General features: G+C 39.5%; 1 protein-coding gene across 3 annotated transcripts in view; it reads right to left on the reverse strand.

The window, feature by feature from the left end:
• SEC23A (SEC23 homolog A, COPII coat complex component) overlaps nt 1–11,711 on the reverse strand; it is a 30,241-nt gene extending 18,530 nt beyond the window's left edge. The window contains exons 1-9 of one of the 3 annotated variants that reach the window (XM_050897022.1): nt 11,694–11,711; nt 6,754–6,995; nt 4,857–4,914; nt 4,504–4,590; nt 3,091–3,327; nt 2,906–2,985; nt 1,831–1,975; nt 1,328–1,486; nt 379–494 (exon numbers count right to left, since the gene is read on the reverse strand). In XM_050897022.1, coding sequence (XP_050752979.1) covers nt 379–494; nt 1,328–1,486; nt 1,831–1,975; nt 2,906–2,985; nt 3,091–3,327; nt 4,504–4,590; nt 4,857–4,914; nt 6,754–6,974 — 1,103 coding nt within the window. In that variant the 5' untranslated portion in view covers nt 6,975–6,995; nt 11,694–11,711. Of the gene's footprint in view, nt 1–378; nt 495–1,327; nt 1,487–1,830; nt 1,976–2,905; nt 2,986–3,090; nt 3,328–4,503; nt 4,591–4,856; nt 4,915–6,753; nt 6,996–10,840; nt 10,857–11,383; nt 11,423–11,693 lie in introns of those variants that run through there. The other 2 variants (XM_050897021.1, XM_050897023.1) reach the window with 2 other exon arrangements.
• Between the last annotated feature and the right edge of the window lie 238 nt (nt 11,712–11,949).

Consider the following 11,949-nt stretch of genomic DNA (forward strand, 5'->3'; position numbering starts at 1 on the left):
ATGACAGGTCCTTATCTTTACTGAAACCTGCCGCTTACATATACACACACTGAAAAAGAAAAATAGTGACAGTGCATAGGATAAATTGCCTGTTTAAAAGATATCCATGTTATTTAAGCCTCAAATAGATCATATTAAAAGAAAAACAGCAAACCCCCTTCTGATTAAACCCACAATTGTGGTGACAAAATTGCTAGAGGCTGAGAAATTCCAAAATTCCAGTACAAATGCAACCATCACAGTATATCAGAGTGGGTTTGTGCATTTGGTTTTTTTAAAAAGTAGCAGAACGTTTTTGGTAAGTGCTTCCTGTTAAACAATTTTAAAAAGTAAAAAACTGCATCTTCATATACTACTTAGAAATGAATAGGCACATACCCAGTGTAGTTGGGACAACACTTCATCTCCAGAAGACCAGTCTGATCCAATGCACATGCATATATGTCAATAACATGACCATTTGTTGCAGCCCGATTAGCCAGGGCTTCAAAATGCTAAATCCAAGATGAAAATACAGTTCATAGCAATTTACGATGTGAACTCTCCTCATCTTCACATTAAATCCTAAACTCCCAAAATTTTTCTAAAACAACATTATCAGACTTTATTCACATCATATTCTAATACAAGCTAAAAGGATATTTTTTCCTGAAGTTAAAATTAAGACCGGAATTTTCAACACTTGGGGTTTTTTTCTGACCAGTTGAGAACCTGACTCACACTAGACAGACCAGTGGTTGCTATTTAAACTAGAAAATTACCTTGATTTTTTCTTTTTAAACTTTGCATTAAGTACTAGATCCAACACACAGAATTTAATTTACCTTTCTAATCTCAGGTGTCTATAATGACAGGCACCTGCAACTGAGCTAATTCTTTAAGCTTCCACTATAATCAGTTAAGATGAATTCAACAGGTTTTGGATGCAGTTCACCTGCCCCAATGTACATTTAAGATGAAATGAACTATGCCTAAACTCTACTGCCTAACCCTCCCCCAACTACAGAGACAGTTTTGAGCAGCTGTCTTAGAAGCAGATAGCCTTACTCGAGATATACCATTTAGCCACATAAATCTTTTCTGACTTAAACCAGAGAAACACTCCAAAGAACTTTAATGTGAGCTAGACCAAGTCCTAACTCAATATACTGAAATTTCTGAAGAAATTCCTGAAGACATACCACTATTCAGAGACAGGTAAACAACACCACACAATTCCCACCTCTTCATATATTTGCTACTACTAACAGTATTTTACAGTGCCAGGCAACGTAAATGTTTACTTACTGGTAAGATGCCTAAAGTATCAACCATGATCATCTCTTACCTTAGTACCCTTTTTAACATATTTAGCATTGTCTTTTTCAATGTCATGCCATGATCTTATAGGTAACTTCAATTCATCCCCTACAACCATGCCAGGTCCTTGCGTAGCTGGTCCTCCAATGAACATCATTATACGTGCACCGGTATTAGGAAAAGTGCACTGCAGGAAATAAAAGACAAATAAAACCATTAGGTTTTGCTACAAATTGAACAAAAGAAATAGCTATGCAGGTACTTATCACATTGATAGGATTCTAACAATAACTGTACTTTTTCCCTCCCAAAACTTAAATCTGCCATTAATTCAAAAATCTCAATTTTGCCTCATTAAAATGCATAAACACCTATGATTATTCTATGCATGTAAGGGGTGATAGCCATCAGAATCATCATACAAATCTAATATGCATCAATTACTAAGGTTTTTACATATAGATTGTGGCAGCTTTTCTGCAACAAAATTATCTATTTACATATTAGCACAACTGTAGTTAAAGCTATTACCTCAAGTAGCCCTACAGCTATAGAAAGAGCCACTCCAGAAGAACGTAAGGGCCGTTTTCCTTGTGGAACAGGCCAAGGATCCCGTTGCAGTTCACCCAAAAGATCGGTAAGATTCATATCAATTTTCTGCACTGGTTGCAAAAACCTGTAAACCAATACATGGAATTAGTTTAGATTCAAATTGTTACATAAAAATTTTATCAGTTGCTCACTAGCAATACATTAGACATATATTAGCAATGTCTAACTCTAGATTCTAGTCTGGATTCAGAGCCGTGTCTCTGCCTCATCAAGATAATGCAGTTTGGTATTACTACATACACAGCACTTAGCTTAACAAGTTCAGCAAAGAGCCTGTAAAACAAAAACTTGCTGACTTAGACATATCGCCACTATCCAGAAAGAACCCTATCTTGTCAAAAGAACACAGCAGATGACCTATGAATCTCAAAAAGAAACTTAAGTTTCACTACTTCAGTGAAAATCAAAGATCAGAAGAAACATTAACATATAAAGAATTTTCGTGCTCTGTACTACAGGCTGTCTACAAATGCAGCTATTTATTGGAAGGCAGAGACTGCAAAACTGTCTCTCTTTTTCATCAGTTCATCAATTTCTTCTATATCACAGTGGAATACACAGGAGAATCAAACACCAATCTGCAATTTCCAAATGACAGACAGAAGGGGAAGGGAGAGGAGCGGAAGAGGGAGAAAAAGGGAAGGCAAAACTGGATAACCACATAAGAAAGGGGCACTAAAACAGCTATTAACACTTTCCAGCATACCAACCAACAGAAGCATCATTATTTACGTATCTATAATATGCCTATATAACGTTCTCTCACAACATTTCCAAAGCATCATCCAGATGATTTTACTATCACTCATTAAGTCTTTTCTTCCCAATACAAACTGTAGGAAAGAAACAGGCTATAACCATTCGTCTCCTAGTAAATTTGTGCCTGATCAAGAGGTTCAACTGTCAGTTGATTGTTTTCATTGTCATAAAACATAAGTTTTCCAGTAAATCAATGTTGTCAAGGTATGTTTTTTAGATGTTTTAAGCACGTTACCTGTTAGAAGGTGGTGGCTGCTGCACTTGAGGACCCCGACCGACTTGTGAAACAGCTACTTTTGTAAGCCCTAGCATTTCCTGTAGTCAAACACATAAGATTTTATTACAAAATTTGTTTACAGACTATTTGAAACTCTTCATCATCATCTTGATGATTTCTTTTTGTTTGCTTTTGTGCGTTACCTGAAGTTGTTTTGCAGACAGGTCCTTTGTTCCTCTGAAGACATAACTTTTGGAAATTCCTTCACAGCCAAGTTCATGAACTTGCACCATTCGGCCAAAGGTAATGAGACCTACTAATGCAGTTGGTGGCAGGAGACTAAGCGACATTTGCATGGATTCCTTCAGAGCTTGCAAGTCCTCATCTTCCATGCATGTGTCCACAACATAAAGAAATATCAAAGGCATCTGAGGACCACGCTTTAAGAAACACAAATATAATCACATGAAAAACAAATCTTGCAATATTTACAGGATCAAAAATGAACACATAAAGTACATTTTGTAAAAGCTTTAATTTTAATCACACCAATAACATCAATGTTCCATCTAACTTAGCTCCCTCTCAAGTAATAACCAGTATCTGGGGCTGAAGGGGAACGAAACCCCTACCATAATGAACTCTGCACAAAAATTAAATGCTTACTACAGAAGGAAAGAAAAAATCCTTTCAGGATGTCATGATAGTTTTGAAGCTTGTGCCAATTATATAAATCTTTTAATATACAATGAGCTTTTATTGCTCCAAGTGAGCGTAATAATCATAAAGCTATTCACAATTATAAAATATTCCAACCTGATGACATTCTGCGGCATTTCACCTCATAATTTTACTCTAGAGATCATCAGTTCTTTTTATTCTTTCTAAACTAATTTTGCTGTACTATAAGCAAATATCCCCTTTACTTCACAGTACAAGAGCTGGTAAAAAGTAGAGATTCTGTTCAGTCTTCACTCTTCTTTCCATAATCTGAATGCCTCACTGAAGTCTTACAAATTTTAATCCCCAAAAATGGAATTTAGAGATTACAAATTTGCAATTGCAAATGTTTGCAATTTTGGGTTTTAGGTCCATTTTTTATTTCTGTTCAAGTAACTTCTATCCTAAAAAAGGATGACTATTAAAATTCAAACATCTGAATTATGTATTAGCCGTTTTCTCTAAACCAGCTAGCCCTAAAACTAACTCATAATCCTTCGAATACAAACTTAAATTCAAATGATTAATGAGAGATGAATCATCAGTCAGCCAAATTTGAACTGAAATCGTTTGAGCAAGCAACAGCAGTAAGCAGACCCCCGGCACAAAAACAAATTAAACTCCTGGTAAAGAAACAGACCTAACAGAAATATTGCCTTTAGAAGAGACCTCTGTTTTTTCTTTTTTTTTTTTTTAAACCAGTCTTATTAGCCATCTTTGTGTTCTTATAAAAGGTTATGTTTTCCATTTGCAATTGATGACATAAATGTTCAATCTACCAACAAGCACATATAGACTCACAGACATTAAAATGCAGTGAGGAAATAAAATTGAAATTAATTCTTTTTGTACATTGCAAGGCTACAGATGCTAAAGGTTTTATTTAATGATTTTACCTGTACTACGTATTCAATGCTGGAGAACTGAGGCAAAAGTTCAGCTGGCTGATTCATTTCAGATATGCCAGCATAGGTAGGAGGAAACTGCAAATAAAAACACAGAAATTAAGTATGAATAAAAGATTACAACATCTACAAAACCAAAAACATATGTATGGACTACTTTCCTCTGCAACAGATGTTCACTATTGCTGTCATGAAAAAATTCTCAATGCAATCTCTGAAGATATAGCTGCACATTCATGCTCTTGCTGTCAATTTCAGTTTGCAACTGTAATTTGAAAAATGAGGATTTTCACTTTTACCTTATAAAAAAGATTTTCTATATCCTGAATGTTTCATTTTCTTACCTGATTTCTCTGATAACAAAAGTTGCAAGCCCAGAGTTTTGCTCGATAATCCACCTGGCTGTAAAAATACAGTAAGAAAAGTTTATATAGCATGAACAATTAATTTTCCTCCACTGACCCTAGAATACGTTTCTTTTAATTTTTCAAAAACACACTGACTTTGAAAAAGCTTCCTCCTAATATACTTTCTCCTAAATACCCATATTACACATTCAAAATAAGTGTAGTCTTACACAGATATATCAAGCAAATTATTGTCTTTAGAGAGGGAGAATGGTCTTCAAGGAAAAGAAGCAAATAAGAAATTTAAGAATACAGACTCAGCACCTTTATTAGAGACTTTCTGCACGGTTTCAGGCAAATCATTTTAACTCTGCCTACCTTTGTGTTTTTCTCTTTGCTCAGCCTATGTCTATTAGCTGTCAGTGTCTCGGACTATCCTGAATATGCATTATGCTCTAAAAAAACAGGTTCCAACTTAACAGCTATCTCTCTAGTGAAAATAACATTTTTTTCAACTGATGAGCTTACCTCCTTTTATCTACATTTTCAGATAGTTAAAATAAAAAATGCAACTTGTATTTCATGCCATACTTACAAAGTCCTACTCCCATCTTAAGGGAAAGTAAACTTTACAGGTTTTCAATGTACACTTCTTGCTATCACATCTTCTGTCTACAAGGGCAAAAGTCTTTTTAAAATATCATTAAATCTTTGGGTAAGTCCCAGCATACTGTAAATACAACACAGCTCTATTGAGATCAAATGATCTATACCAATTTCAGGGGCAGCAGATTATCTAGCCCGATACACTGTGCCACACAGGCTTCAAAGATCCCCCCAAATTGAGTCTCTAATCACAACTTGTAAAAAAAAAAAAAAAAATCCAGTCATGACTTGCATACATGATACAGGACAAATGTACACAGTTCACTGTAATGTCAGGGATCTGACTGACCCTTTACAGCTTTGTCTTTCCATTATTTTTCTTTCAGCCCTCAATAAAAGATAATGCTTCTGAAAAAGTCAAGCTTCCACCAAGTCTGACTACCAGTATAATCAGTCACTGTGTCTGTTTAATATTGAAACACAATTTTACATCTGCTTTAAAACTGTCTTTTCTCCCAAGCAGGGACAACTCGTTCATAAAATTGAGTTCGTTCTACAGGATCTTTTACATCATGTCTAATCTCTCACTATCAGTACCTTTCCCATGACTATCAAACTCCGCCTTAGAAATTGTTGTTTCTTTTCCATACTTCTGTGATTGGAATGACATATGAAACACTTCCTCTGCTTCCAACCTAAACTTATCCATGACTAGTCCACAATCATTTGTGTTTGTGCCAATATCACCCTTTAGCTTAAACAGCTTTTCACCCTCTCTCATGCCTACTTCTCATGTATGTATCTATCTATCTATCACATTTTTCAGCTTCTGTTCAGGTAAACTAAACCAGCTAACCTGCTTTGGCCTACTAGTGAACTAAGGTCAGTAATAAATATAGTTTATTTCACTTGGAAATTAAACTATATCAGGGCCCAACAGTTAAAAAGATACAGCACAGTAACTTTTTACCCAAGTAATTTTCTAGAGGCAAAATGCAGGAGTATATTAACTCACAAGATGTGTATTTCCAGAAAAATAACACACCTAATCATTAATTAAATGAAGTACTTTGAAAAGACTGGTTAAATCAAAGCTATGTTTTAAGTATGTATGTTACATATGCAAATCTATGTGCAGAAACTTCTAAGATCTGGAAGTATGAGCTGTATATTCATATGAGGAGTACCTGAACTTCCACACAGGAGATCTTTTGCATAGTTTAACCGGCACTACTCTAAAGATTGTTTGTAAGGTAAAATATTGGCATAACATATGTATTAGGTTTACCATAAGGGATTCAGAACAGCTCGACACGTGGTCCTACTGCACAAAACTGGCTCATACTGAATAGGAGGCAAGTCTGGCCGTTCCTTCAGTGGTGTGAAGAGGGCAGCCACCGGGACTACCATTCTTGTGGCTTCAAGACGACTTGAAGGCCAAACATTCCAGCTGAATCTAACTCCATCTCTGTCCTCATTCTGCTGGATAAATTCCAGGAAGGTTGTCATGGTCAACTTCTCTGTTTATCACTAAAATAAAAAGATAACCATTAGCAGAATATTGAAATGCAAACATTTTTAACCACTAAATACTGAATGCACTTAATGACAGTCACACATCCAAATACTGTAACTGAGTTACCATCAATAAATACTGAGTAGCGCTTCTTAAATCTTAAAAGCAATGCACAGAATTCCAAGGTGAAACAAAAAGAAATTGAGACTCCTAGGATGTAGCAATCTCTTCAAAATAACAAATATTTGATATTTGCGAGTTAAATACATAGTGTTAAAACAGTCCATCTTCTGATCACTTCTTGACTTAAGCAACAAACTCGGGCAAGGAATGATATAACTAAAGCAGCAATTCTAGGGTAGGTCAGAGTAGAGAATGTGCAGCACACTAACACTATAAAAAATGACTTGCTTACAAAAAAAATACACACTGCCTTAAGGACTTTCACTAATGCGTTTAGTTATTCATTCTGTTCATCAATCAAGAATCATTCATTCTTGCAAACTGTTTAATCCTCTAACTTCTTCTAAGAATCAAATAGCAAAAAGTATTCTCCTAAGTGTACTTGTTTTATGTCTTCTGCTGTATCAAATTTTGTAAGAGTTTTCTAACCATATTTTCATTAACTCATGATGCAGCCTACATGCAAATGTAAAGGAATAACAACACGATATTCCACAAGAGTACATTCCTACAGCAGTGCTAGGAAATAACTTTGTAAGAAATAAAAGTGTCATATTCCACTACGTTATCTATCAAGACATGCCTTTCAGCAATTGTTTGAACTCAAATTTACCATTCTGGGCACAGACCTAAGGCTTTCAAAATTTTCAGCTACAGTTACTCAGAAGCTGGAGCACTGGGGTACACAGACACATCTGAAAAGCTCAACAGGTACCTGTGAACATCTGCGAAAGCCAGCAAGAAGCATGCTCCCTCCCCTCGACCCGAAAACCCTCAGCTATATACACACTGTTCCTGAATACCTGCTGCACGCTTCCCAGTACATTTTATAGTACATATAGTACAGGTTTTTCCAGCAACTAGGATACTTACACTCCCACTGCCTAATAATTAAAAATTTACTGTAAAAGTCTACATGAACCACCTAAGAGGTAGTCTGGGAAAATAATCCTAGGTCTCAATTTAGACTGTACTAAGTTAATGAACAGCTTCTAGAAATGCTGGAATCCTCCTAAATTGGGATTTAAATCAGGAATTCTCACAAGCACACTGACCTTCTCAGTCCTGCAATTAGATATGGTAAGGGAGACTCCTGGAAAACTCTCCATTTATAAAGACCTAGCTCTCTACTAAAATTAAAATGGCATTGCACCTTTAGTTTCTATGACAGTTAAAAACTTTTCGAGTTCTTTTAAATTATAGTTTAACTGAATGGTTTTATTCTAACACTGATTTTTAAGAAAACAGATTAATAACATCCATAAAACAAAGAGAAGCCCCACATTTCACAGTTAATATCATTAGAAAATAATCAACTGTCAGCATGTGATGAAAGCTACAAAAAGCAGTCTCAAAATTGTTCCTATAAAACACAGACTTGACAGGCAAACAACTCTACAGAGTATCCTTCTCTTAAAGTTTTCCACAGGTGCTATCACTATCACTTATCTCCACATTGTAATTGAAATACTATGATAATTAGCGTGACAACCTTTTAATGGGTATGTCGTCTTACTGATATTAGGAGCAAATCTACATGTCATGGCAATTGCAACACAGGGAGCCATACAGGACTTTGTGCGGAAGAGCACTTCCACCATCGCTTTCACTCAAATTGCTGCAAGGCCATCGGGCTGAATGAGGCCATTGGGCAGGGAACAAAACTAAGCAAAAGCAACAGGGAGACTATCTGGAAGTCATATTAGTACAGAGGGATCAGAGACAGAAGATAATTCAGCTAAGAGAGGAAAGAACAGCCTGGTATTTGAAAAGGATCTAGAATTGAAAAAAATTCTCTCCTAATACATCAAAATCCATCAGTGTTTCATAAAAAAGGTGGAGGAACATTATCCCTGAAAAATGGGGTATTGATACAACAATCTGCACGAGGCAACTACCTCAGCTATAACCACAAACTGAATAATCTCTCTTTTTAAAATTATCTAAGACAGAGAAAATCGCAACTTAAAGGCCGTTTCAGCCATTTCATAGGCATCTGCTACAAAGTCCACCAGCTCCAGCTCCATACACTGCAACGTGAACTCCCACTTTCTGTACTGGACTTTAAAGTTTTTTCTCCACATTTTACTCTAGCTACATTCAAAATGGTTTTACGTGGACATTATTTTTACCACTTAGCTACTGCTCCCCAGAGGGCAATGTACAAACACCAGTGTGCAGTGACTAATAAAGTGCACATATATACATAAAAGATTTGTTGGATTTATTGAGTTAAATACTGTTACTTTCTAGTAAAGTACATATTTCCTATTCAGAAGGCAGAACCTGCTAATAATCAAATTTTCCTCCATCTTTTCTTCCTTTCCGACAGCCAATAATGTTCACATATTTCATTATTCATCAAATGTGAAACTCATCATCTGACAAGTTACATTCTATTTCAGTACCATTGTTTTGTTATAACTATGCAGGCACATTTTCTGGGATAGGTGTGGAGATGTATTACGTTAGACCAGAACAGCAAACCCTCCTGACCTACAGACTACATACTGAACTTCACACACCTGAATGCCACAAAATACATATTGCCCACCTCAGAAAACCACAGAGAAGTGATTTTCAGAACAACTCAACAGCAACAGCTCCCATGTTGGAGTGTCACTGCTTTAGCTTTGCTGCAGAATAGGACATCCACATAAGATCAGCAGTCCCTCCTGGCTTGCTTCCTCCCTCCCACTGCTGAGGCTGAATTTACCTCACATCCCTGCACCATGGCAATCTCACTCTGGGTCACACAAAGAAGCCACACCTGATTTGCATAAAGACTCACAGGGTGACTATACCTGACTATGAAGGCTTGATTCTCAGGTAAATAATAGTATTCATGTAATTACTCTGACTGGATGCAAGAGTACAGTTAGGACCTTCTAACCATCACACACATCAAACATATTTGATATACCATTCGGAAAGCTATCCTATAGCTCAATAAATGGTTTTGAAATACATTACTTTGAAATGACATTATTTTTGAATGCTTCTAGAAGCAAGTGCAAACAGTAACGATAGTTTCTTCAAAACAGATTATTCTAAAAGCTCCTCCTTCATCTCAGCACCTTTAAAGGTTTACACACCACACATAAATGTGTCCCAATACAGAAGATCACCAAAATAATATCCACTAATCCTTGGAAGCACATACAAACAAAATCAAAACATTTCTCTCTACAGTGTTTTAAGAGTTCCAGCACAGACGGATCAGAGCCCCTCATATGACCATGTATTTAAGTACCACTAAATCAGTACAGTTCACTGTGCACTTATCTTACAACAAACCTATTCTTTCAGTTTATTATGCGCTAACAATCTGGTAAAATGAGATCAATAATAAACCTTTAATTAATTTTTTTACGCCAAAATCAGCATTTCAGATATAAATCTACTTCAATTCCAAGGAGGAACTCAAATATACGAGGAGAACCACTTAGTACTTATCTAAAGCAACTGCAAGTTGTCAAACTGACAATGTAAGAATTTCATTTTCACTACTCAAACACAGCCACCTCCAAATCTGCTCTCCCAGTTTTGTCCACTGAGGACTTTTTTTTTTTTTTTTTTTTAAAACAACCAGTGTATGTAATAACCCACCTAAATTAAAAAACACATATTCAAATGCAGCAGGGTCTGCCTAAACACAATTTTTGTGTAGCTTTACCGATATCGCAAGGTACGCCTGTCAGAGCCCCTGGCAGTGGCACAACGACGCGGGTACAGAAGAGCTCCAGGACCGGAGAGCTGCAGCCGCTGCCGGAGTGAGCCGCACTTTACACCCGGCGCAGCGGCGGCCGTGCCCCGCCGGCCCTACCCGAGTGCCAGCAGCCCCAGCTGAGGACGGGGCTCTCGGCGGCTGCTCGCACCGCCCCGGCCGGGCTCCACCGCGGCGGCCAGGGTGGGCGCTCCCCGCCTCATGAGAAGGGGCGCACGCACTCCCGGTCCGGGGCCCGGGAGGCCGCGGGCAGCGCTGACGAGCCGCCGGCGGTATTCCCGGCCCCTCAGGGCCGCCCGGGGATCCCCCCCCACTGCCACGGAGGGCGGCGTGAGCGCCTGAAGCCTCCTGAGGGGAGGCGGGCGGGGGCCTCACGGCCCGAGGGGTGGGGTGCCCCCCGTACCCACGCAGCGCGGGGAGCGGGGCTGCCGCCACGGCACCGGCTCCCCGCGCCCTCCGCCGCCCCCCTCAGCCCCTGCCCTGCTCGCTCACCCCGCGTCCCGGCCGCCGCCGCCGCCTCTCTCGCTCTCCCCCACCCGCACGCAGCCGCCCCGGCGCTGCCGACGCAGTCAACATGGCTGATGGGAGAGTCCGCGCCACGTCAAGGGGCAGAGAGCGGCGGGCCGGGGCGGTGGGCGGGCTGAGCTCCGTGGCTCCTCCACCGCCCACCCCCGACGCAGGGGGAGCCCTCGCCGCGCCCAGCTGCCGCCTCGCTCCCGCCGGGCCAGCCCGCCTGTGCCCCGCGGCCCTCCCCGGCGAGCGGAGCGGAGGGGCCCGGTGTCAGTCATCCCACACCGCTGACCTTCGCTTCACCGCCCTGACGGCTCCTGCTCGCGTGTGCGTTTTCTTCCCTGTTCGGCTTTCCGATTTCTTCTAAAGATCGTTTGTCTCAATCTCGCTCCTAAAACCGTTCGGGAAAGGAGGCATCCCGGCCACCGGGGGCAGTTTTGTCTTCTCTACGCTTCGGCTGCCCTCGGTTCCCCCGGGCCGCGCCTGTGCCCGCAGTTACCGCAGCCGTCCTCACCGCCGCCTGTGGATGTGCTGCTCCGCTGCTGCTT

The sequence above is a fragment of the Gymnogyps californianus genome, chromosome 5 (genome assembly GCF_018139145.2).
Source record: "Gymnogyps californianus isolate 813 chromosome 5, ASM1813914v2, whole genome shotgun sequence".
In the NCBI taxonomy this organism is placed as follows: Eukaryota; Metazoa; Chordata; class Aves; order Accipitriformes; family Cathartidae; genus Gymnogyps; species Gymnogyps californianus.